This window comes from Loxodonta africana, chromosome 11 (genome assembly GCF_030014295.1).
Source record: "Loxodonta africana isolate mLoxAfr1 chromosome 11, mLoxAfr1.hap2, whole genome shotgun sequence".
Taxonomy (NCBI): Eukaryota; Metazoa; Chordata; class Mammalia; order Proboscidea; family Elephantidae; genus Loxodonta; species Loxodonta africana.
In genome coordinates, this window is record NC_087352.1 from 10,539,122 (window position 1) to 10,566,164 (window position 27,043).

General features: G+C 43.4%; 1 protein-coding gene across 3 annotated transcripts; it reads left to right on the forward strand.

Annotated features, from left to right (window-relative positions):
- The first annotated feature begins 1,629 nt into the window (after positions 1-1,629).
- Positions 1,630-26,617, forward strand: LOC104845504 (zinc finger protein 235-like). Of its 3 annotated transcripts, XM_023543118.2 has the most exons (5): positions 1,633-1,707; positions 8,204-8,285; positions 15,651-15,702; positions 17,663-17,789; positions 19,771-26,617. In XM_023543118.2, exons 2-5 carry the CDS (start codon positions 8,248-8,250, stop codon positions 22,104-22,106), a joined length of 2,553 nt encoding a protein of 850 aa, XP_023398886.1. In that variant the 5' UTR covers positions 1,633-1,707; positions 8,204-8,247; the 3' UTR covers positions 22,107-26,617. The 3 variants fall into 3 exon arrangements, with proteins under 3 accessions (XP_010584739.1, XP_023398886.1, XP_064149847.1); XM_010586437.3 differs by lacking the exon at positions 8,204-8,285 and having other exon boundaries at positions 1,630-1,707; XM_064293777.1 differs by lacking the exons at positions 1,633-1,707; positions 8,204-8,285 and adding an exon at positions 8,311-14,917.
- The last annotated feature ends 426 nt before the right edge of the window (positions 26,618-27,043 follow it).

Here is a 27,043-nt window from a genome sequence, read left to right on the forward strand (position 1 = left end):
TTCTCATTAGCTCATTTTAAGACTTTTTTCTTTGTCTTCTTTAGTTTTCAGAGGTTTAGTTATGATGTGTCTTGGTGTGGATTTCTTTGGGTTTATCCTGTTTGGGGTTTTCTCAGCTTCTTAAACATGTAGGTTTATGCCTTTTACCAAATTTGGGAAATTTTTGTCATTTAAAAACATTTTTTTTTTTCAGCCCACACTAACCTTCCTCTCCTTCAGGAACTCTGATGACAAGAATGTTAGATCTATTTTATTGTTTAACAAGCCCCTGAGGATCTGTTCATTTCTCTCTCTCCCTCTCCAGTCTATTCTTCTGTGTTGTTCATATTGAATAATTTCTATTTTTCTGTCCTTAAGTCCACTGATTGTTCTTTTATCTCCAGTCTATTATTGAGTCCATCCAGTGAGTTTTTAAATTCCAGTTATTTTAAGTTCTATTTATTCTTGTTTGCTGAGATTTTTTACTTTTTCATTTGTTTCAAGAGTGTTTATAAATGTTCATTGTAGCATTTTTATGATTGCCGATTTAAAATCCTTGTCAGCTAATTCCAATAACATAACTACAATACCTTTATCACACCTAAGGAGCTTTAATGTTGATTGTTTAACATCGTCAAATATCTCATTGATTTTCATATTTTCTGATCACCTCTGAGTATTTTCATTTTGTCTGAGTCAAAAGCACGGTAAGGGCTCTTAAAGATCTTTTCTGCTCAGGAGTGTTTAATACTAATGTTTTAATTTATTAATCATGTTCCTTAATGGTGAATGGTTTTGGTTCCCAATCTCAGAGGGAAAGCATTCATCATTTCACTGTTAAATATGTTTACTGAAGGTTTTTTGTAAATCTCTTCTGAGTTTTCTAAGTATTTTTGTTTTTACCATGACTAGATGTCAAATGCCCTTTCTGCATCTATTTAGATGATCATTTTTCTCTTTTATTTTCTTCAAGGAGGATTTATTTTATTTTATTCTGTTAAAGGAGCATTGATTTATTTTCTAATATTAATACACTTTTGCATGACAGGAATAAACTCAGATATGGGGTATTGTCCTTTTTATATATTGCAGGAATAGGTAAGTTAACGTTATCTTTTGAGGTTTCTTGCATCTATGTTCATGAGTTAGAGTGGCCTGTCGTTTTCTTTTTTCACTAGTTTTTGCCAGATTTAAGGTATGCTGGAGTGTCTGGGTTTGCTTATTAAGACAAGTTGGAATATAGTGAATATTTTTCTTATTTCAGGAAAAATTTATTAAGATTGGCATTATTTTTTCTTTAAATGTTTTATAGAATTCTCTGGTGAAGCTATCTTAAGTTTTGAGATTGAGGTGGCGTTTTAAATTCAATGTAAAAATAGTTCTAGAAACACTTAAAGTTTGTTTCTCTTCTGTCAGTGTTGGTTTTATTTTCAAATAATTTATTCATTTTCTCTAACCCTTCAAGTTTATTCACAAGAAAATCGCTCATGATAAAATCATGATACCCTCTGATAATGAAGCCTTGGTGGGGAGCGCTTGCACAGTCATCAGAGGTTTCTGGTAAATGTAGTCCACCAGTAGTGTGGTCACAAGTACTTCCGGTCCAGTTGGGCGGAGCTGTTTCGTTATTTCCGGAAGGGATTCTGGGAATTGTAGTCTAAGGGTATAGTGCAGTCTTCAGCATTTCGGATTGAAGGGCGAGGCCGAAGCCATCAATCCTACCTGCAGGTGAGGCGACTCTGCTCCCCCACGTCCCTTCCAAGCCATCTCGCCCGGGGCTTGGGGCCAGCGGTGGAGGGTGGTGTTCAGGCACCGGGGCAGCGGCCTGGGTTCCCTTCGGCTAAGCTTCCTTGCGCTTGGGGCGGTTCCTGGCTTTCTGGCTGGGAGGTGGGCCCGGGTTTGAGGGTCTCCTGGGCTCTCCGCTCCCCTAAACCCCCTCCCCCGCCTACGAGGCAGCCCTGCCACTTCTCGTAGGATAACTGGGCGAGTTACTTTACCGCTTCTCGTTTCCGTGAAGTCCCTACCTAATAGAGGTTATGTGAGAATTAGATAATAAAGGGAAAAGGCCTAGAACAGAGCCTGGCACATGGTAAAAGGTTGCCTATTGTTATTAATGGTCTTTTAATTCCCAAAGAAACGTGCAGTTCTGCAAACTGCTGTGAGCTCGGGATGGGGTCGAGCTTGGCTGCAGTGTTCATGGCCTTTCTCTGATCCCTGCAGGAAGCGGGGCTGTGCCTGGTCTCCTAATGCCTCTTTTTTTAAAAAAGCAAGAAGTGTGTCTCCCTCAGCTGCTGCTGTCTGGAGATTTTTACTGTAGGTTATTCGGGATCAGACTTTGCGTGATATTTCCCAGCCTCCTTTCCTCCCTAACCTTGACTTCTCAAAAGGAAAAGAAAGCAGGGATCCCTTCGCTCACGCGATTCCATGGGAGAAGATTGAGCGTTCCCTTTCTGCAGTGTGTCACTGCTTCATTCCTTAGCAAATTCTTCTGCTAGGAATATGTTCAAATATTTGTTGGATAAATAGGAGAATGAATGTGTTGGGGGATGAGTAATAGTACTTGTTATTATCTTGAGTTTCAGGCACCATTCTAAAACCTCTTTGTGTCAGTTTGATTAATCTTTGGAGCACACAGCCATATTTTACAAGGAAACTGAGGCCCAGTGAGGTGTTAGTTGTTTAAGATGAAACAACTGGCAAGAGGCCAAATTGGAATATGAAACTATACAGTTTGGTTTCATTGCCTCTGTTTGTAATTGCTGAGGCATACTTGCCTAGTGGAGCCCTGGTGGTGCAGTGGTTAAGAGCTTGGCTGCTACCAAAAGGTCAGCAATTGGAATCCACCAGCCACTCCTTGGAAACCTTATGGTGCAGTTTTACTGTGTCCTATGATTAAGAGCTTGGCTACTAGCCAAAAGGTCAGCAGTTTGAATTCATCAGCCATGCCTTGAAAACCCTATGGGACAGTTCTGCTCTGTCCTTTAGAATCACTATGGGTCAGAATCGACTTGATGGCTCGTCTAGTGATTATGTGGAGGAAGGGGGGCGTTGGGGATCATTTGGGAAGGTAAATTAGGCCCGGGAAAACAAGAATGCTAAGATTTGTACTTATATTTTGTAAAATTTGTTTTTTAAAAAGATACACAGTAAAACCTGCAAAAGCTGGAACCTGTGTAAGATGGAAACCTGTCAAAGAAGGAAAACTCAAATATTTTCTACTAAACAGAGAGTGATAGAAAGGTAGTGACTATACACTGTCTAGGGTGGAAAGCTTTCAAGACCCCCCCAAAACAAGGCAGCCCTGTCAAGTTCTGCTCTTACAGGTTTTGCTGTATATATTAACAGGTGCATCTTTTAAAAACAAAAGATAAATATATATGTGAGATATATACAGATAGGTAGTCCCCGACTTACGACGTATTGGAGTTACGTTGAACCATACTGAAAACCTTCTTTTTTTTTTTTGGTACCTCTTATTTTTAGTAATATGTACCACATACAGTGTTACAGGTCATAATTTGCTGATGGTATCTTTCTCTATAAGTTTATATGTCATGTTTTCAACCCCTAAAGACAAAGATCAGATTTATAAAGACTCTGATAATAAAAGGCAATAATAATGAAAACGTAAAAAAAAAAAAGAGGTATTCAGTTTACGTCGGAACTGACCTGTGATGGAGCGGAACCTCTTCATAAGCCAGGGACTGCCTGTATATATTAAAAAACAAATCTTATAGAATTAAGTACAAATCTCAACATTCTTGTTTTCAAGGTCCTAATCTACCTTCCCAAATGATCCCGTTTGGCACCCTTCTTCCACATGATTACTAGACAAGTATGCCTCAGCAATTAAGAATGGAGGCTATGAAGCCAAACTACATAAGTTCATATTCCAGTTTGGCCTCTTACCAGTCGTTTCATCTTAAACAACTAACACCTTCCTGGGCCTCAGTGTCCTTGTTTGTAAATCAGAGCTGTGTGCTGCAAAGGTTAATCAAATTGACACACAAAAAAAGCCCTTAGAATGGTGCCTGACACTCAAGGTAATAACAATTACTATTAGTCATCCTCCAACACATTTATTCTCCTTATTCAACAAATAAGAGGCCTTGGTGGCACAATGGTTAGTTAAGCACTCGGCCGCTTGGAACCCACCAGCACTCTGAGGTTGGAAGTCACGGGAGAAAAGACCTGGCGATCTGCTCCTGAAAGATTAAAACCAAAAACCAAACTTGTTGCCGTTGAGTTGGTTCTGACTCGTAGCAAGCTTATGGGACAGAACAGAACTGCCGCATAGGGTTCCCAAGGAGTGGCTGGTGGATTTGAACTACCAACCTTTTTGGTTAGCAGCTGAGCTCTTAACCACTGTGCCACTAGAGCTCCCCTGTAAAGATTACAGCCTAAGAAACCCTATGGGGCCATTCTGCTCTGTCATATAGGGTCACTATGAGTTGGAATCAACTTGACAGCACACAACAAAGCAACTATATATTGTGTGTATGTGCATGCATTAGTTTTACAGTAGACTCCCAGGTTTACATATATAAACAGTTGATTCTTATTATTTGCGGTAGTTGTGTTCTGAAGGAGTCCCTGGGTGGTGCAAACAGGTAACGCACTCGGCTGGTAACCCAGAGGTGCCTTGGAAGAAAAGCCTGGTGATCTACTTCCAAAAAATCAGCCATTGAAAACCCAATGCAGCACAGTTTTACTCTGACACACATAGGGTTGCCATGAGTCAGAATCGACTTGCAGGCAACAGGTACCGGTATTTTCTATAATGTTGCTGCAAACACTGGATTAGTGAATCCTGGGCCTGTTTCTCGGCACTGGGTTCTGGGGGCCCATTTCCAGGGGGAAATACAGGGTTGGGTTCCTGCAAACCTCTGGCTGCACAACATATCTGTCAGCCGATCAGTACATAACCTTGTCTGTTTAGAGTCATCTTGTTTAATACATGTTTGCTTACCAAACGTTGAACATACAGCCAACAGCACTATGAATTATTGCCTGCATGAAGCATATCTCCATAAGGTACCTCACAGCCCCGTTGCACTTAGGAACACCAGACAGCACTTCAGCATTGTGCTTGGGGCCGTTTTAAACAGCAAAATCACGAACAAAAGGTTCAAAAACACAAAAAACGTGGCACTCAATAGACTCCTGGTAGTGTGCCTCCTGACCAATAGTCGGGGCAGCACCAAAGGCAAAGGCCAGCATCATGGCCAGTAAAGCAGCCCCCAGACGCCCTTGGGAAGGCTTGGTTCGGATTCGGAAAAAAGAGGCAGTAGAGGACTAGAGGAGAAACTTGGGTACAGAGGAAGGCGCTGGATCCTACGGTGAAGCCACTGGGAAGCGTTGACAGTTACCTAGGTTATAATATTGGGTTCCCAGGGGCCTTTGTTCACACTTATATATACTCAGAGTGGGTGAATTACAAAGGGAAAAAGGAGCGTGATACTGGTACTGCAGGAGGAAGAGGGAAAAATGAGGTCTGGAAACCTCTGGGGGAAATGGCTCTAGGGAGTCGTCTTATTGCCATCCAGTAGATTCCGACTCAGTGACCGTGTAGGATAGGGTAGAACTGCCCCATATGGTTTCCAGGCTGTAATCTTTACGGAAGCAGAATGCCACATCTTTCTCCTGAGAAGCAGCTGGTGAGTTCAAGCTGCCAACGAGTTCCGGCTCTCACGGATTTCACTGTAGATTAAAAAAAAAACAAAAAAACAAAACAAAAAACCAGACCTGTTATTGTTGAGTAGAGCTGTCCCATAGTGTTTCCAATGAGTGGCTGGTGGATTCGAACTGCTGACCTTTTGGATAGCAGCTGAACTCTTAACCAGTGTGTCACCGGGTATTTATTTCTATTACTTTCAGGGAGATGTAGAAACCACCAGCATGTATGATATCATGAGCTGAGTACAGTTTCCATTGTTTGACATGTATTAAGTCATTTATTCTTCATAACACTTCTAATATTAGCCTCATTTTACAGATGATGAAACAGGCACAGAGAAGTTCATTTATCTATATAAAGTCACACAGCTATTAAACGGCAGTGTCAGGATTTAAACCTTGGCAACTGATTCCACACCTGTGCTCTTGGGCACAAGACTCAGCTTTCATTAGGCTAGTGCGACAAAAACCCACGAGCAGGCATCTTGGAGGAGGAAGTATTCTAGTTGAAAATGAAGGGTAAGTGGGGAATTGTGAAGGACATGACCAGGGAGGAACCGTACAGACAAAGAGTGATTCACTGTGGCTGGACATTCACTGTGGAGAGAGAAAAATAGGTATAGGACCTGGAAAGTTCTTGTGTGTTGCTTGCCCAAGAATTAAGACTTTATCCCAAAGGCACTGGGGAGCCACGGATGTGTGTTAAGCAGGAGGGAATATGTATCTATTTCCATCCTAGATACATGTCTGTGCAAAAAAAAAAAAAAAACCTGTTGCTGTCGAGTCAACTCCGACTCAGATTTGTGGAAGATAAATCTTCTATTATTGTTGTGTATACCACAAGATAGTGTAGTAACTAAGAGCCAGGCTGTGGATCCAGACAGCCCACGTTTTATACCTGCCCCTGACATTGACAGAGGAGCGCTGGTTGCGCAGTAGTTAAAGCACCCATCCGCTAACCCAAAGGTTGGCGGTTTGAAGCCACCAGCCACTCCAAGGGAGGAAGATGTGGCAGCCTGCTTCCATAGAGGTTACAGCCTTGGAAACACTGTGGGGCAGTTCTACTCTGTCCTGTAGAGTCACTATGGGTCGGAATAGACTCAGTGGCAGTGGGTTTGGTTTTTTTGGTTCTGACATTGACTGGCTTTATAATCTTGGGCAGGTGTAGCAGGCAGGTATAGCAGACAGAGTAATGGCCCCTGAAGATATTGCATGGCAAAAGGGAACTGTGCTTACAGATGGAATTAAGGTTTTGGTCAGCTGACTTTAAGATCGGTTATCCTGGATTATCCAGGTGGGTCCAGTGTAATCACAAGGGTCCTAGTAAGTGATGGTGTCTCTGGGTGGTGCAAACAGTTAACACACTTGGCTGCTAACTGAAAGGTTGGAGGTTCAAGTTCCCCCAGAGGTACCTTGGAAGAAAGGCCTGGTGATCTGCTTCCCAAAAATCAGTCCTTGAAAACCTTATGGAGCAAAGTTCTACTCTGACACATGGGGCCACCACGAGTCAGAATCCACTCGACTTGTTAGTTGTCTTCGTGTCGATTCTGACTCTTGGAGACCCCCTATGTGCAGAGCAGAGCTGTTCCGTAGGGTTTTCAGGGCCGTGACCTTTTGGAAGCAGATCACCAGGCCTATCTTCTGATGCACCCCTGGATGGGTTAAACTGGCAATCTTTCAGCTAGTAGTTGAGTGCTTAACCTTTTGCACCACCCAGGGACTCCTATTAACTTGACAGCAACTAGTTTATAAGTGAGAAAGGGAGGCAGGAGAGTGAGTGTCAGAGTAATGCATTGTGAGAAAGACTTGACTGGCCGTTTCTGGCTTTGAAAATGGAGGAGGGTCAAGTAAGGAGAGCAACTTTCTAGAAGCTGAAAAAGGCATGAAAACATTCTCCCCTGGAGTCTCCAGAACGGATGCAGCCCTGCCTACACCTTGCTTTATCCCAGTGAGACCGTGTCAGACTGCTGACCTCCAGACCTGTAATAGAATACCTTTGTTGTTTTAAGCTACCAAGTTTGTGCTAACTTGTTACAGCAGCAAGGGCAAACTAATACAGCAGGTTACTTAACTCTGTGCCTTTTCCTAGCTTGTAAAATGGGGGTGATACTAGTTCGCACTGCATAAGGTTGTTATGAGGATTAAAAGTGTTTATTAGAAGAGCTTGGAAGAGTGCCCAGTGGGTACTAAGCGTTCAGTACATGTGAGCTGTGTGTAAGTTCCTCACGGAAGAGAGTGGGCGTGCAGTGTGGGAGAAACACAGCCTGTATTGTGGGGAATATGTGTGGATCTCATAAGTTGTTTCCTTCTTTCCGCTTTCCTTGAAACTTCAATTCTGTCATGCATTTGAACAAAAGTAAATATTCTGTTTGATGATTATTGTTTAAACATTGAATTAGCACTAGTGTATTCATCTTTTGAATTGACCAAGTCTGGGAGGGTGATTAGAATGGCCCCAGTTGCCTTAGAAAGTTGATCAAAACAAAAGAAAAAACAAACCTGTTGTGGTGGAGTCTGTTCCAACTCATGATGACCTCATATGTTACAGAGTAGAACTGCCCCGTCGGGTTTTCTTGGCTGTAATCTTTATGGATGAAGATTGCCAGGCCTTTCTTCTGTGGCACCGCTGGGTGAGTTTGAACTGGCAACCCTTCAATTAGTAGCTGAGCGTAAACCATTTGTGCCATCCAGGGACCTTTAAAAGAGTTGCTCTGGCAGGTCTAAACTGAAGCCTGCCTTGTTGCTCTGACCATTCTGGTGCTCAGTCCTCGTAGAGGCAGGGGCATCTTATAATGGAGAGAAGCAGGGAGCTGGGACTCAGGAGGCCCAACCTGGCTCCTGGCTTGCTGGGCGTCTGTGGGAATTTCTCCTTGAGAGGCTGAATAGCTGAGTGGTTAACTGCAGACACTCAGGTTGCAAGTGGCCTTATTTTATCACCTAGTCCAGTGGTTCTCCAGGGCAGTGGGGGTTCAGTGGGGGCACCTTCCATGTGGGGGATCGGCTTTGATTCCCAGCCAGTGTACCTCGTGCACAGCCACCACCCGTCTGTCAGTAGAAGCTTGTGTGTTGCAATGATGCTGAACAGCTTGCAGCAGAGCTTCCAGACTAAGATGAACTAGGGAAAAAGGCCTGGCAATGTACTTCCAAAAATCAACCAGTTGAAACTCTCTTGATTACAATGGTCTGATCCTCAGCTGATCATAGGGATGGTGCAGGACCCGGCAGCATTCTGTTAAGTTGGGCTTGGGGTTGCCATGAATGGTGGCCGCAAACAACAACAGTGATTCTCAGCCTCAGCTGCACTGCAATCAGTTTTTAAGAGAGGCTTTTAAAAAATAGAGATGTTGGCTTACAGTTGCCACAGATCAATTTAATCAGCCTAGGCTTTTGGTAGGCTGGGCCTTGGCGTTGGTAAGTCTTAAAAGCTCCCGAGTGATGCGAATGTGCTGTCAGGTTGCAAGGGACAGGCCTGGGAGTTAAGATCATGGGCTCTAGGATAAACTCCTGGCTATTCCGCTAAGGGGGTAACCAGCAGGTCACTTACTCTCAGTGCCTCCATATTCTCAACTGGAAAATGGGGATGAGAATTGCCCAACCTCTCACGTTGTTGTAAAGATTAAATGAGCTGATACATATAGAGCGCTTATCAAGACTTTTTCTTTTTAAGGCCTGGATTTTTTTGTGAGTAAAACGAGGTGCTTTGGCTTGATCTTTGTGCTCCGTCTTTGATTCTGATCCTGCTTTTGAGGGTTGGAGAGTGTATTAGTGTTCTGTTGCTGCCGTAACAAATTACCACTAATTTAGCAGCTTAAAACGACACCCGTTTATCATCTCACCATTTCGTAGGTTAGAAGCCCGACACAGTTTGGGTGGGTTCTTTGCTGAGAATCTCAGATGAATCGAGCTAAAATGAAGGTATCAGCCAGAGCTGCAGCTCTCATCTGGACTTTGGGGTCCTCCTCCAAGCTCATTTACTGTTGGCAGAATATATTTCTTTCTCACGCTTTCCATATGGCCCCTTCATCTTCAAGCAGTTCCCCCATCTTTGACTGGCTGACACTGTTCAGTCATCCTCAAGGACCTACAAGCAACCGAAAACCAGTTGCCATTCAGTGAACTCTGACTCACGGCGACTCCATGGGTGTCAGAGTAGAACTGCACTCCATAGGGTTTTCAGTGGCTGATTTTTCGCAAGTCGATCTCCAGGCCTGTCTCCTGAGGCGACCTTTTGGTTAGCAGCTGAGCTCGTTAGCCGTTTGTACTACCCAGGAAGGAGCCCTGGTGGTGCAATGGTTGAGCATCAGCTGCAAACCAAAAGGTTGGTGATTTGAACCAAGTAGCTGCTCTGCAGGAGAAAGACCTGGTGATCTGCTTCCATAAAGATTATAGTCTAGGAAACCCTATGAGGCAGTTCTACTCTGTCCTATAGGGTCACTATGAGTTGGGATCAACTTGATGGCACACAGTAACACCACTACCACCCAGGGACTCCTGGGGCCCACAACAGGCCCTTTTCTCTGGGAGTCCCTCCCCTAGGCTTCTCCCCACTTCTCACCCAGTCTGGGTTTGTTGTTGTGTGCCATCGAAACCCAAACCAAACCAAACCCACTGCCGTTGAGTTGATTCCGACTCATAATGACCCTACAGGACAGAGTAGAACTGCCCCGTAGAGTTTCCAAGGGGCGCCTGGTGGATTTGAACCGCGGACCTTTTGGTTAGCAGCCATAGCTCTTAACCACTGCGCCACCAGAGTTTCCTTGTGCCATCCAGTCAATTCAAATTTATAGCAGCCCCAAGTGACAGAGTAGAACTGCCTCACAGAGTTTCCCATGCTGTCATCTTTACGGGAACAGATTGCCAGATCATTTCTCCTGTGGAGTGACTGGTGGGTTCGAACTACCGACCTTTCGGTTAGCAGCCAAGCGCTTAACCAGTGCACCACCAGGGCTCCTTAGTCTGGGTTTAGGACCCACTTTTGTGCTCACTGAGGACCCCTTTGCCCAGCTCTTACTGATGTATAATTGCTGATTTTCTAATATACTAAGCTGTGTGCAACTTATATTTTTTCCAAAATTAAAATTTCATAACTCAGCTCATTTAGAGCTCACAGTGCAGCCAATTTGATTCTTCCTGTCCTTGGTAGCTGTAGGCATTTGTGTTTTGGATCATCCAGCAGGGACCCACGTGCCAGTGACTCAGGGAGGCTGCTGCAACAGCACAGATGGCGTTAAAAACAAAATAAACCCTGAGGTTTAGCCTAATCTTCAGCGCATCCTTAGCTCTTTTGTGAGTTCCATTCCCCTCTAAGGATAACCTTGTTGTTAGTGTTGTATGCTGTCAAGTAGATTCCAGCTTATAAAACCTGTTGGTGTCGAGTCCATTCCGACTCAGTGACCCTGTGCTGTTGTTGTTAGGTGCCATCGAGTTGCTTCCGACTTATAGCGACTCTATGTCCAACAGAACAAAACGCAGACCGGTCCTGCACCATCCCCACAGTCATTGCTGTTTCAGCCCATTGTTGCAGCCACTGTGTCAGTCTGTCTCATTGAGGGTCTTCCTCTTTTTCGCTGACCCTGTACTTTAGCAAGCATGATGTCCTTCTCCAGAGACTGGTCGCTCCTGATAACATGTCTCACTATCCTTACTTCTAAGCACTCTGGCTGTACTTCCTCCAAGTCAGATCTGTTTTTCTGGTATTTAGTAATTATTATTATTCATACTAAACTAAATTAAAGTAAATGAGAAGCAGAATGTCAATTTGTTGCAATCATAGATTTATATTAATTTTCACCACCTCCATGCAGGTGTGAGAAAGGACTGTTCCATTGAATTTCTTCCATCTTCCCAAAGAAAATGCACATGCTTTCATACCTTTTAGAAAAGAGATGTCTATGCCACAAATTTTAAGGCAACCTGGTGGCACAAATGGTTAAGTGCTTAGCTGCTAACCAAAAGGTCGATGGTTCGAACCCACCCAGTGGTTCTGCAGGAGAAAGGCCTGGTGATATGCTTCTATAAAGCTGACAGCCAAGAACTGCCCATGCCCTGTCCTGTGGGGTTGCTATGAGTCAAAAACAACTCAAGGGCACCTAACAACAACAACATGTCAAAATGTTCAGTAACCTTTTATTCCGAAGTAGTTTCAAACCTACTGAAAAGTTGCAAGCACAGGTCAGAGAACTCTTTCATCCCCAAATTCCCCAATTGATCATATTTTTTCTTTTCTCTTTCTCTCTGCATGTGTATTTATAACCTTTCCTGACATAATCCTCTATAACTCCTGTATACTCCAGTGAACACCTCTCCCAAATAAGTACAGTGTTAGGTAACCACCATCTTTCTCTCTCTCTCTCTCACTCACACACACACACACACCTCTAGTCAGGAAATCAGCATTGTTCCAACACTACCATCCAATCTACAGACCCCATTCACGTTTCACCTGCTATTCCAAGAGGTCTCCTTTCCGGAACAGAATCCTGTTCAGGAATATGTGTTGCTGAACAGTTGTCAGGTCTCGTCAGTCTCTTTCAATCTGGGACAGGCCTCTCCCCATCTCTCATGTCCTTGACAACCTTAAAGAGTACAGGCCATCCATTCTGAAAGTTGACTCTCAGTGTGGGTCTGTCCAGCATTTCCTCATGACCAGACTCTGGCCAGGCCGGCTTGGGAGGAGTAACCTAGAAAGTAAGCTGTGCTTTTCTCATTGTCTCACACCAGGAGGCACCACGTGGCCACCCACTTGCTCCTGTGTTGTTAACCCTGATCACCTTGTCAAACAGGTTTCTGCCAGGTTTCTCCACTGGAAAGTCACCATTTTGTAAATGACTGTTTTCTAAAATCCAGGGCACACTAATGACTTGCATTTGACTGGGATTTTGTTGAAGATAGTCCAGTATTACGTTAATCGCCTGTCCCGCATCAAACCTCCAGCTAGTTGTCTGTTGACCACTCTTGCCTCTGTCAACTACCATTATGATGGTTACCAAACAAACAAACGAACACCAATCCTGTTGCTGTGGAATCAGCTTCAACTCATGGCAACCCCCTGTGTTACAGAATAGAACTGAGCTGCATGGGGTATTCTTGGCTATGATTTTTATGGAAGCAGATTGCCAGCCCTTCCTTTTGTGGTTTCACTGGGCAGGCTCAAACTGCCAACCTGTGCGTTAGTAGCTGAGAGCAAACCATTTGTGCCACCCAGGGACCTTTTGGATGGTTACCAAATGGTGATAAGTTACTTCCATCATTCCTTCTCCATTTATTAGTTGGCATGCTGCTGTAAGGAAGACACTTCTCTTCTTACATATTTACTTACCTGTTTATTTATGTCAGTGTGGATACATGGATTCCTCTTTTATTCAATGGTTCCTTGGTTTCCTGTGGCCGCCATGACAAAGTACCACAACCTGTGTGGCTTAAAACAACAGAAATTTATTCTCTCACAATTCCGGAGGCCAGAAGTCTGAAATCAAGGGGTCAACAGAGCCATACTTTCTCTGAAGGCTCTAGGGAAGAATCCTTCCTTGCTTCTTCCTAGCTTCTGATGGTTGTCAGCAATCCTTGGCATACCTTGCCTTGCCAACTGCATCACTCCAAGTGCTGCCTCTGTACATGGCCGTCTTCATTCTGTTTGTGTCTGTCCCCAAATATCTCTCTCCTTATAAGGACACCAGTTATTGGATTTAGGGGCTACCCTAATCCAGTATCCCTCACCTTAAATTTATTACAGCCACGAGACCCTATTTCCAAGGAAGGTCATGTTCACAGCTGCCTGGGTGAGGACTTGAACATACGTTTTTGGTGACACAATTCAACCCACAACAAGTGGGAGGTAATCCAATATTTTCATAATTTCTTATGAGGCTCAAACTATCTTAAACTTGGTCAGTGAGAGCTTCAAGCTGTGTCCTTTTGGCATGTATCTATCATTCTTTTTTTTTTAATATTTTATTTTTGGTAAAAATGTATACAGCAAAACCCACTCCCATTCAACCATTTCTAGACATACTAATCAGTGACATTGATTGGATTCTTCACATTGTGTCAACATCCTTATTTCTGTTGTAGTTGTTTCACTCTTAAACTCCCTGCTCCCTGCTTTCTCGTCTGTCCTTTAAAATAGCTGTTGTCCGTCTGGTCTTATATAGACAATCTTTTAAAAGAATGCAATACTCAAGGGTGATAATCTTTACTTTTTGAGCTAAACTCCTAAAGGTGACTTCAGGGGATCGTTTTGATTCAAAGTAGTTTCAATTCAAAGAAGAGCACCTCAGGGCAATAGTCTCGGGAATTCCTTTAGCCTCAGTACGCCCAGTGAAGCTGGATTTTTAAGAATCTGAAGTTCTTTTCCACATTTTTCTCCCTTTCTATCAGAATCCATCTGTTGTGGCCCAGTGGTTCGATAGTGGTAGCTGGGCACCATCTAGTTCTTCTGGTTTGTTGTTGTCATTCTTTAAGCACTTCCTTACTTTTGGCATAACCAGATATTTTAGGCTCATCTTGTACCAGCCATTTCTCTAGTGAATCTAGTTCCTTTTAGTGGCAGAAGATATTTGAAAGCCTTTCCCCTTTCCATATTTACAAGTCTCTCTTCAGACCGAAACCTGGGTTCTACTATCCTCAATATATTATTTACTTGCTCAATAAATTAATTTACTAGGTAAATATTACCCATCTTCCAGCCTGTTAGCAAACCACTTCTGCCACCTGCCCCCCTCGCCATGCTGTTTTTTTGGACACAGGGTCCATGCCAACACCTGTGTATGGCATCCCCTCACTGCCCTGTGTCCCCAGCTGTTGACATCTCTCCGCTTGGAGCAGAAAAGGAAGGCAGATGGGAAGGGAAGGGCTGCCCATGACATTATACTGTTGCTGAGGCGAGAAATCTTTGAGCAAGACAAATAGAATGAACCTCTTTAGAGCTTAAAGGTGACTCACAGGACAGAACAGCAGCCTGAAGTTCAGGTGCATTGGGAGATATATTTGTTAGAAATCACGTGTTCGAGGACAATCTTATAATGCAGAATGTTGTTGCTAGGTCCCCTCAAGTTGGTTCCAGCTCATAGCAACCCCGTGTATAACAGAATGAAATACTGCCCAGTCCGGCGCCATTCTTATAGTCATTGCTGTTTGAGCCCATTATTGCAGCCACTGTGTCAGTCCATCTCATTGAGGGTCTTCCTCTCTTTCGCTGACCTTCTGCTTTACCAAGGATGATGTTCTTCTCCGGGACCTGGTCCCTCCTGATAACGTGTCCAAAGTAAGTGAAATGAAGAATAATATCTGCTTATCTTTGGTTGGAAACCGTGGTGGCGTAGTGGTTAAGTGCTACGGCTGCTAACCAAAGGGTCGGCAGTTCGAATCCACCAGGCGGTTCTTGGAAACTCTATGGGGCAGTTCTCCTCTGTCCTATAGGGTCACTATGAGTCGGAATTGACTCGACAGCACTGGGTTTGGTTTTTTGGTTTTGATCTTTGGTTGTAAGGAAATGGGGAACCATGGTATGGTTCTAAGATTTCCATCTACTCGTTTATTTCTCTCAACAGTTCTATGAAGTAGGTGCTATTTTTATCCCTGTTTTGCCAAAAACAGAATTGCTGCACAGGGAGGGTGATAATTTGCCCAAGAACTACTCAGCTAAAAAGTAGAAGTGCCAGGCTTTGAACCCTGGCAGTTTTGCCTTGGAGCTCACTCTTTTAATAAGTACCTTGTGCTACCTCTCATTCCCTACCATCTCTTGGAAATAAATACCTATGCTTTGAGCTACAAGGAGCACTTGTGTTAGGGTTGCTGAGTATAGCTGTGAGGCTTATTCACTACACAAAGGCACTTGACCAAGGGGGCCTAATGGTAGCTAGAATCCAAACCACACTCTGCCTAACAGGTTTTGTGTAACAGTATCTTCCTGGAGGAAGGAATATGTTTATAATCACTTGAAGATGCCATATGGTACAGGTAGCCAGGCCTTTGTCTCATGACTTCTTTTTCCCCAGTTCTGCCTTCCCAGGACTCTACCAAGAAGAGGAGAGAATGACCAAGTTCCAGGTGAGTTGGGCTTGCTTGTCTCTTACATGTCTGCTCGATGATGAATGCCTCCTCTCTTCCTTCTGTAAAGGAGAAGAACAGGCATTTGACTGCCTGTTGCGTGGTAGGGGCTTGCTGTTTTGTTTTTTTTCCTAGTTTTACATTCTCACCATTTATTTACCACATAGTTGTTGTTGTTATTGTTAGGTGCCATCCAGTTGGTTCTGAGTTATAGCGACCCTATGCATAACAGAACGAAACACTGACTGATCCTGCACCATCCTCACAATCGTTGTTATGCTTGAGCCCATTGTTACAGCCACTGTGTCAATCCATCTTGTTGAGGGTCTTCCTCTTTTCTGCTGACCCTCTACTTTACCAATCATGATGTCCTTCTCCAGAGACTGATTGCTCCTGATAACATGTCCAAAGCACCTGAGATGAAGTCTCGCCATCCTCGCTTCTAAGGAACATTCTGGCTGTATAAAAATCAAGCGGCCCTGCTTGGGGCAATTGCTTAAGCACTCAACTATCAGATTTAAAAACTAATAATGTCTAGTGTTGGCCAAGGTAAGGTTATTCAGTGATTCTTTTACCTTCTTGAAGGAAGGTATTCTGGGAGGATGATCTGTCCTATTAACAGAGTTTTAAAAGTGCATATTCTTTGACATAGCAATTTCAGTTCATTGGAATTTCTCTTAAGAAAGTAATCTGACTCTTCGGCTGAAGACAACATCTAAAAATAAATGTCCATTAATTGGATTGGTTAAATATATTACACCCCAAAATTTACTGCCATCGAATAGATTCTGACTCATAGTGACCCCATGTGACCGAGTAGAACTGCCCCATGGGGTTTCCAAGGCTGTAGTCTTAGCAGATCGCCAGGTCTATCTCCCGAGGAGGGGCTGGTGGGTTCTAACCTCTAACCTTTTCATTAGCAGCTGAGCACTTAACCACTGCACCACCAGGGTTCCTTGATTTAATATATTATAGATCATAAATTCCATGAAATACTTTGTAGCCTTTACATGAGTGAAGTAGGCGATGATGATGATGATAGCTAACATTTACTGAGAACTTAACGAGACGCTAGGCATTGTCCTAAAAGCTTTACGTGGATCCATTAACGTAAAACTTAGAACAACCTCATGATGTTTTTGCCATTATTATCCCAGTTTTACAGATGAGGAAACAGCAGAGATTAAGAGATTGAGTAATTTATCCAGGGTCTCACATCTAGCAAGTGGCAGGGCCTTGGGGTATGCACCAAGACAGTCTGGCGCTAGAGCTGTGCACTTCACTTTAGTACTGTGAGTGCTGTAGTAGATGGATGTGACGTGTCCCCAGAGCACAGAAGACTGATTACCCACCTAGGAAGGCTACCTGAAGGCCGGTGAGTGTGGCAAATGTTACAAAAAAATGGGGCTAGGCAGAGAGTTCAAAGTTACCAATCACATTGTGAAATGTGTATACCCTCTGACTTAGGAATTAAATTCTTGGGACTTACCAATAAGAATAGTCACAAGGAGCATCGAGTTAAAGGTGTGGGATTTTTTTTTTTTTTTTCAGGTACAGCACTTCAGGGTGACTGCAGTAAATCAATATATAGCATTGGCAATGTGGAAGGCAAAGAGGAGGGGGAAAAATAAAACACACCTGTTGCCATCAAGTTGATTCCAACTCATGGTGACCTCATGTGTGTCAGAGTAGAATTGTGCTCCATAGGGTTTTCTTGGCTGTGATCTTTATGGAGGCAGATCACCAGGCCTTTCCTGCATGGTGCCACTGGGTGGGTTCAAACTACCAACTGTTAGGTTAGTTGTCAGCTGGAAACCATGTGTACCACCCATGGACTCTATTAAAAACCTACTTGAGTCCCTCAGAACAGCTTCCCACCCATCCTCTCTGCCTTCTCAGTGCTGTCCCTCTTCCAGTGGGCTTTTGTTGTAAGATTGAGGTTGTGTGTTTGATGTTGTAGGAAGCAGTGACGTTTAAGGATGTGGCTGTGGTCTTCACTGAGGAGGAGTTGGGGCTGCTGGACTCTGCCCAGAGGACACTGTACCGAGACGTGATGCTGGAGAACTTCAGGAACCTATTGTCAGTGGGTGAGGACAGGTGCACTCTGTGACTTGGCATCAGTGCTCTAGGGTCTTTTAATATCCCCAATTGCTTAGGGCTTTGGGGCCCCCGAAAGGGTTCCCTGAGCTTGAGGATCTGAATATCCTAGTCCCTGAGGGCCACAGAGAGAAGACCCTTCTGGTCTTTCTGCCAGGACAGAAGTTTGTCGTTGTCAATGAACTGTAAATGGGCAGCGTCACTTTCGTGTCTTGACTTTCCTTTTTTCAGCTGTGTTGTGATTTATCAGTGGATTGTGAATCAATTTAATGAATCATACCAGAATTTATTTTTAAAAGAATAAAATAGAATGGAATAGAAGATATCAGAGCTCTTTATCAAAGAGTACACACATTAAAGCAAGAACAAGCCAATTACACTCAGTTGTATGAGCGCGAGTGGAAGGGACGGGAGAAATACACTTTGACAGTTACTGTTGTTGTTAGTTGCCGTTGAGTCGATCCGACTCATGGTGAATACAGTTGAGTTTATGTACATGTACATGTATACTGGTTCATGACATAAAATGCATTTCTTATGACACATTGATATTAAAAAATAGTTTGAAAGTTCAAAATACACTCCTGTAAAAGGATTGAAGATTATGTGATTGGAACAACATTTTCAGTAAGGTTTTCCTGTAGTATAGTTATCTGAACAGCTTTAACTTTGTAGTTCTGACCAAATTGAAGATCATTCTCACCCAGTGACTTTTCTGTAGCCTTAAATAGCTGAGTTGTACACTTAGAAGAATTTAATTTTAGAATTGATGGATAGTTGCCATTGAGTTAACTCCAAATCATAGTGACCTTGTGTACAACAGAACAAAATGTTGCCCAGTCCTGTGCCATCATCATGATCACTGGCATGTTTGATTCCATTGTTGTGGCCACTGTGCCAGTCCTTCTCACTGAGGGTCTCCCTCACCCTCATTGGTCCTCTTCTTTACAAACATAATGTACTCATCCAGTGTTTGATCCCTCCTGGTGATGTGTCCAGAGCAAGTGAGCCAGAAGTCTTCTGTTGTAATCTGTAAGGTTTTCATTGGCTAATTTTCAGAAGTAGATTTCTAGGCCTTTATTCCTAGTCTGTCTTAGTCTGGAAGCTCTGCTGGAAGTTGTCCACCCTGGGTGACCCAAATGGTATTTGAACTACCAGTAACATAATATCATAGCAACATGTAAGCTACCATAGTACAACAAACTGATAGGTAGTGTTCCAAAAATATACTTCCTTCCAATTGTCTCCTTAAGGGCTCTTGACATCCCTTGACAATCTATCTGTAAACTTTTGCCTGGACATTTTGAGCAGGGATGATGTATGCAGTGTACAGATTGTGCCATGCAGTCTTGATTTTGAGGTGTAGAGACAAGCACGACAAGGACGTTTCCACTTATCTCTATACCTGCTGGCCAAAAGAGAAGGTAGCTTTTTATTGACTATACTTAGAAGTAGGAAGGTAAATTTTCTCTTCTGTAAAATATTTCTAGGATATCTTCATTGCTCTGCATCTGCCTAATTTTTTACTTGGATCTCACATGTTAGACTTGGTGTGGGCATAAGTGGGTCTTCCAAAAAAAAAAAAAAAAAAGCCAGAAAAACAAACCCATTGCCGTCGAGTCAATTTTAACTCATAGCAACCCTATAGGACAGAGTAGAACTGCCCCCGTAGGGTTTCCAAAGAGCAGCTGGTAGATTCAAACTGCCCACTTTTCGGTTAGCAGCCGAGCTCTTAACCACTATGACAACAGGGCTCTAAGTGAGTCCTAACACTTAGTAAATAGGAGCCTAATGACCATCTCTTTGTTTCTGTAGGCAAGTAAAATGAAGAACAGTATACAAGATGGTAAAGTCAGGGTGAGCTTTCCCCCTGGTCCATTGATGCATCTGCTGTGGCCACAGTGTGAAATCTTGAAATTTCACACAAAACATTCATTTATTCTCACCTCTGAATTCTCTTTATCCTTACAGAGGACAAGCATCAAAATAAGAATGAGATCGAGACTCTTCAAAGATTAAGGTACCATTTATATGAAGAGCTTTCCAGCAGTCATATCTGGGAACAGGTTGTAGAAGAATTAACTAGGAGTCAAGATTCTACTATAAATCTTCAAGGGAAGAGTCCTTGGTTACTAAAACAAAATGACCTCCCCTGTCAGATCTGGGCAGGAGTATCTATTGAGTTTTCTGGAGAGGAGAGCTATCTAATGAATCTTCAAGGGAGTAGTTGCAATGTTAAAAATCAGAAGTTTCCAACTTGGAGAGCCGAAGATTTGGGGAGGAGAACATATCTGAGTGAGTCACAGGATCATCAGAGTAGATGTGAGCAAATTCCTATGGAAAAAAACCTATGTGAATATGATCAGTGTGTTGATAGCTCCAGTTGGATCTCATGCCACTATGAGAATCATGGAGTATACCAGAGAGACAAAGCTTCTAGCCACAGCAGAAAAGACTTCACAAAGAAATCATCACTTCATCAGCATAATACAGGTGACAAAGGAGAGAAAACCTGCATGTGCAATCAGTGTGGCAGAGTCTTCGGTGATGCCTCCAATCTTGAACTCCATCAGAAATCACACATAGGGGAGAAGCCTCATACATGTAGTGAGTGTGGAAAGGGTTTCAGTTATAGCTCAGTTGTTCACATTCATCAGAGTGTTCATACAGGAGAGAAACACTATAAGTGTGATGAGTGTGATAAGGGCCTCAGTCAGAGTTTGTATCTTCACTCATATCAGAGAGTCCACACCGGGGACAAACCCTACACGTGTCATGAATATGGCAAGGGCTTTGATCAGAGCTCCTCTCTTCACACTCATCAGCTAATTCATACAGAAGAAAAGCCTTTTAGGTGTGATAGTTGTGGGAAGAGTTTCAGTCATAGCTCGGATCTTAACATCCATTGTCGAATCCACAGTGGAGAGAAACCCTATAAATGCAAGGAGTGTGGGAAAGACTTCAGGCAGAGCTCACATTACCAAGCTCATCTAAGAGTCCATACAGACGAGAGATCATTTAAATGTGAGGATTATGGAAAAGGCTTCAGTGGGAGATCAGCACTTTGCAGTCATCAACAAATCCACTCAGGAGAGAGCCCCCATCAATGTGATAAGTGTCTTAAGAGTTTTAATAGTGAGTCAAGTCTCTATATCCATCAGAGTGTTGACACAGTTGAGAGACCTTATAAGTGTGAGGAGTGTGGGAAGACCTTTAATTGGAGCTCACATCTTCACGTTCATAAGAGGATCCACACAGGAGAAAAACCCTATAAATGTGAAGAATGTGGTAAGGGCTTCAGTCAGAATTCACATCTTCAAGCCCATCAGAGAATGCATACTGGAGAGAAACCATACAAATGTAATATTTGTGCTAAGGGCTTCAGTCGCAGTTCATATCTTCGGGTTCATCAACGAATCCATACTGGAGAGAAACCATTTAAATGTGTGGCATGTGGTAAGGGCTTCAGGCAGCGCTCCTATCTTCACACACATCAAAGAGTTCACATGGTAGAGAAACCCTACAAATGTCATGTTTGTGGTAAAGGCTTTTGTCAGAGTTCTTCTCTTCATGCTCATCAGCTAATTCACACAGAGAACATGTCTTGTAGTTGTGAGAGGTATGGGAAGAGCTTTGGTAATAGCTCGGATCATAGTGTTTATTGTAGAGTCCATACTGGCAAGAAATCCTTTGAATGTGAAAAGTGTGGGAAACGCTTCAGTTGGATCTCACATCTTCAGGCTCATCTAAGAGTCCACACAGAAGAGAAACCATTTAAATGTGAGGATTGTGGAAAAGCCTTCAGTGGGAGATCAGCACTTCGTAGTCATCAACAAATCCACTCAGGAGAGACCCCCTATCAATGTGATAATTGTCTTAAGGGTTTCAGTAGTAAGTCAAGACTCCGTATCCATCAGAGAGTTCACACAGTTGAGAAACCTTTTAAGTGTGAGGAATGTGGGAAGACCTTTAATTGGAGCTCACATCTTTACGTTCATAGGAGGATTCACACAGGAGAAAAACCCTATAAATGTAAGGAATGTGGCAAGGGCTTCAGTCAGACTTCACATCTTCAAGCCCATCGGAGAATCCATACTGGAGAGAAACCATTCAAATGTAATATTTGTGCTAAGGGCTTTAGCCGGAGTTCATATCTTCGAATTCATCAGCAAGTCCATACTGGAGAGAAACTGTTTAAATGTGTGGCATGTGGTAAGGGCTTCAGTCAGCGCCCCTATCTTCACACACATCAGAGAGTTCACATGGTAGAGAAACCCTACAAATACCGCATCTTCAAGCTCATCTGAGAGTCCATACTGATGAGAAACCATACAAGTGCGATGCATGTAGCAAAGTGTTCAGTCGTAGTTCATCTCTTCATGTCCACCAGAGAGTCCACACAGGAGAGAAACCATACAAATACGTACGTGTGATAGGGGCTTCAGTCGAAGCTCATATCTTCATCAGACAGTCCATGCTAAAAAGAAACCATACAAACGTGATGCATGTGATAAGAGTTTCAGTCAGAGTTCACGTTTTTTTTTTTTAACCTTCTACCAAGCATGATGTCCTTCTCCAGAGACTGGTCCCTCCTGATAACATGTCCAAAGCATGTGAGACGAAGTCTTGCCATCCTTGCTTCTAAGGAGCATTCTGGCTCTTCCAAGACAGATTTGTTCATTCTTCTGGCTGTCCATGTTATAAAAAACTCAAAATATATTCAATATAAATATGTATAAATGTAAATGTGAGAATTGTGGAAAAGACTTCAGCAGAAGATCCACACTTCACCATCGTCAACAAGTCCATAAGGGACAAAAGCCCCTATCGATGCGATAAATGTGGTAAGGGCTTTAATAATAGATCAAGTCTCTGTACCCATCAGAGAGATCACACAGGAAAGCCTACAAATGTGAGAAGTGTAGAAGGGCTTCAGTTGGAGCTCATATCTTCAAGCCCATCTGAGAGTCTATACTGGTGAGAAACCATACAAGTGCGATGATGCTTGCAGTTGTAGTTTATCTCTTTACGTTCATCAGAGTCCACGCAGGAGAAACCATAGAAACGTGATCCATGTGACAACAGTTGTAGTCAGAGTTTATGTCTTCAGTTTCATCAGAGACTCCATCATCATTATGAAACTTATAACAGGGACTTTAGTCAGAGCTCTTAACCTCCACACACATGAAGGAGTCCCCATAGAAGAGCAACCCTATAAGTGTGATGTGTGAGAAGGGCTTTAGTCAGAGTGTGCATCTTGAAGTTCGTCACAGAGTCCATACTGGAGAAAAACCCTAAAAATGTGAGGATGGGGAAAAAGTTTTAGTGGAAGACTCACAGTTCACAGCTGTTAACAAGTTCATATGGAGAACCCTCCTATCATATCAATATGATAAGGGTTTTAAGAGTTTTAATAATAAATCAAGTCTCCATACCTATCAGAGAGTTCACACAGGAGAGAAACCTTACAAATGTGAGAACTATGGGGAGGTATTTAGTTGGAACTCATATCTTCTCACATCAGTGTTCATTTAGGAGAGAAACCCTATATATTTTCCCATCTTCAAGCTTATCAGAGAGTCCACAATGGAGAGAACCTGTACAAATATAAGGAGTGTGTGGTAAGGGCATTTTTAAAAAATAACTCAGAATCTTTATTAGGGTTAGGTTATCCACCAAGAAGAGACACTCTTTAAAATGATGTGTTCTAAAATGATGTGTTGTATTCTTCAATGATAATCAGAGTCCGAAGAGGACAGAAAACTTGTTTTGTTAACGTGGTCAGTATCTCAGCCAAAGCTCAGTATATCACAGTCACGAGGAAATTACATGGCTGAGAACTCTCTAAGAGTGGTATGGTGAGGACTTTAATAAAAACACAGCAGAGAGGACTTAAAAGTGATAACAAAATGGTCAGGATTTTAACAACAGTAAGAAGATGGACATGAAATAAATCAGCGTCAGTGAGAGTGTAAGCTCTATGAGGACCAGACTTTCTTCAGTGTCTGTTGTTGTTAGCTGTGGTTGAGTTGATTACGACTTATGGCACTCTCATATGCGCAGGGTAGAACTGCCACGTAGGGTTTCCAAGGCTGTGATTTTTTGGAAGCCTACACCTCTAGGTGAGTTCGAACCACCAATCTTTCAGTTAGTCAAGCACTTAATCCTTTTATGCCACACATAAAGGGGACATTGTGGTGAAATGAATTCGTTTGTGTGGACTTTTGCCTTGGTTCTTTGGAAAAACAGCTTAAGAGGTATTTCCCTGAAGCCCTGAGGAGTTACCTTTGCCCTAGTTTTCTACCCCAAAGGGTTTGTTATTTTTGTCCAGGTTGATTGATATTCCCTGGATAAGCTATAAACAACTTGTAGTTTGATACTTTTTGTCTGGCCCTGGGCTGCAGCCTACCCTGTAATTGGTGTGCACCTTGCCGAGGTTGGTCAATAGACTATGCAAACGAAGTTACTATAGCCTACTATGCAAATGAATTATCTGTGGCCTACAGAGAGGAGATCGGTCAGTTCATGGCCCTGGTGGGAGGGACATGCCTTGAAATTGACAAGTCTGTGTATATATGCAGCCAACCCCACAGAGGTTTTTGAGACAGGAGGCAGGCAGAAGCAGAAGGAAGATAGGAGAGAGAAGAGAGAAGCAGAGAGGAAGCAGGGAACCTACTACAAGAGCTGTGACACAGGTCAAGGGCGGTAACACTGAAGACAGCGAGAGGCCTGGAAGGGGCTGTGTGGCAGAGCTGGGGGTGACATGCCCAGAAGGAGCCCAGCAGCAGAGCCAGTGGTGACAGGTCTGGAAGGGGCCCTGCAGCAGAGTTGGTGGTGATGGCAGGGAGGCTGAAAGCAGAGAGGCCTATCCTTGCTCTGAGAGGAACCTGTCCTCGGGACCAATAGGAACCTGTCCTCAGGGGACCAAGAGGAGGTTTTTCCTGAGGGGATTGAAAGGAGGCCTGTCCTGAGGAGGCTGAGGATGCCTGTCCTGAGAGGGCTGAGAGGAGGCCTGTCCTCAGGGTGCTGAGAGAAGGCCTGTTCTGAGGTGGCTGAGATGGGGTGTGCATGGCAGAGAGAGGGCATGCACGGAAGAGAGAAGGGCCTGCTTGTTTGCATGGCTGAGAGGAGCTGGGAGACCTGTCCTATACTGAAGAAGGGAAGAATGTTCACTTCAGGGGAGCCTTCCAGACTTTGCCTGCATGCTTTCTGATCCTAATCCCAAGTTGTAGCCTGTTAATCCTGTCCTGAGGTGTACCCTATTACTTCCTTAATAAATCACTTAACTGTGTGTATGGTCTGTGAGTTCTGTGTGGCCATTGCAATGGATTATTGAACCCAGAAGAGAAGTAATGTGGGAGGAATGGCAGTGTTGGAATAGGTAAAAAGGTTGGAGAGTGGGGGTATGTCTGACCTCCACCTCATAGGTATCAGCTTTGGGCTGATCCTGGTCATTATTTTCCTTGAAATTAGACAAATTCTGTTGCTACTATTACTGTTCCCACAGTTTCACAATTGGTGTCAGAAGTGGGATTCATTGCAATGGCTCTTGACTCATGGAAACATGGAGCTTTGGAGAAGAAGGGATGAATGGGCATGGGATGAGAAATTTGATTCTTGAGTGTTTTTTTTTTTGGTTGCTGCTACCTGTGAAGACTAAAAATAAGAGATGTTATGCTGTAGCAGTGAATAGGAAAGCTTTATCTGGAGTGGGTTTGGGTGAAAGCCCAGCAGGTTAAGCAAGATGACTGATAGGGGGCCAGGGTCTTCTGGTTCAGTGCATCCAGAGACCTAAGCCTGAATGCTTGCAAATGGGTAAAATAGAGGGTGGAAAAAAGAGGAAACTGGAATTTTTAAAAAGGTTATGTGTTTACCTGAATGTACTATATTTGTCTGACTGAAGGAATGTTTTCTTTACCTGGTATTGTAAATATAACAGACCCGAGTTTACCTGGGGTTGTAAATAAAACAGACCTGAATGGAAATGAATATTGGGTATTGTAAAAAAAAAAACAAAACAGAGAGCGTGTAACTCCGCCCTTCAGGCAATACTTGATTGGATATGCCAAAAGGGGAAATAGTAAATCGGGCTTATGCCAAAAGCCTGTGAGATCAGGAGATTTGCATTTGAGAGACTTTGATTGAGAGTACTGCGATGATTGATGGCTTGATTGACCAAAGAGCTGCTTGGTGAATGAATAGTAAAATAATATTTGTGTGGGGCACAGCCCTGTGGAGTCTGAAGGGTGTGTTAATAGAACATGTCAGTGCCCATCAGAAGAACCCCCTTCCAGGACTGGAAGTAAATGGAAGCCGGCAAGTAGATAGCTTGGTATGCCCACTTGAGGTGACTACCTGGGTCCACAAGATGAGTGGAAGTGGGGAAAGTGCAGCATTGAAGACATGGGCTGAGTTAGGACATGTTCCTTTACACCTGTTGACCTAACTCAGCTGGCTAGGGATGAGAGAGAGAGAAAAGGGACCGGCTGGTCTGAAGTAGGAAATTGTGTGGACTCCCAGGCCTATGGCTGGTATCCATTGACCTAGCTTGGATAGCTATGAGCTGATCCCTACTGAATGGATGCGAGATGACCTGGCCCCAGGTAATGGGGGAAGAGAGAGAGAGATGTTTGACACCATGAGTTGGTGTAGCTCACTGCAGTTTAATGGCTTGCCCTGGACTGGACTTGGCTTATGGTCGTTGATGGTCAGAGTTCCAACCGGAACAGAAGGTTCTTCAGACCAAGAACATGCTTGTCTCCTCAGAGTACTGGTTTAATTGGGGTGGGCAATTTAAACATTGGCTGTCTAAAATGGGGGGAGATAAAGGTGTGAAGTGGCTGGCTTACACGCTTTCATGAGTGTGCTTATACTCAAAACGAGGGGGATGAGGGAGGATCCCCAACTGAATAGATTCCTCTTTTCCTGATGGGTCTGGGGAAGAGAGAGTGGGGGAAGACACTTATCTGATTATATGATTCAGTTGTGAGTGTTGATTGTTAACAGAGTTAATTGTGATTGTAAAAATTGTAATTGTAGAAGTTGTAACTGAAAGAGTGGACTAAGGGGGAGGCACTGCTAGACTGGAGTGCGGTGGTGAAACCTAACGTCCTGTAAAGGTTTTAGTGTGCTGATAACGCGAGAGGCTCAGATCAAGGGAATGATATTCTCGGTTAAATTTTATCAGCGGCTAGAAGGGGAGCAGCCAAGATGACTTTCGGAGACCCTGACCAAATCAGATGGA

Bases quoted from the DNA above. Each gene is read 5' to 3' on its own strand.
- LOC104845504 (XM_064293777.1), top strand. From the start codon at position 14,871: ATGATGTTCTTCTCCGGGACCTGGTCCCTCCTGATAACGTGTCCAAA. The intron at 15,703-17,662 runs GTGAGTTGGGCT...TTGATGTTGTAG, and splicing joins AGAGAATGACCAAGTTCCAG to GAAGCAGTGACGTTTAAGGA. The intron at 17,790-19,770 runs GTGAGGACAGGT...TTATCCTTACAG, and splicing joins CAGGAACCTATTGTCAGTGG to AGGACAAGCATCAAAATAAG.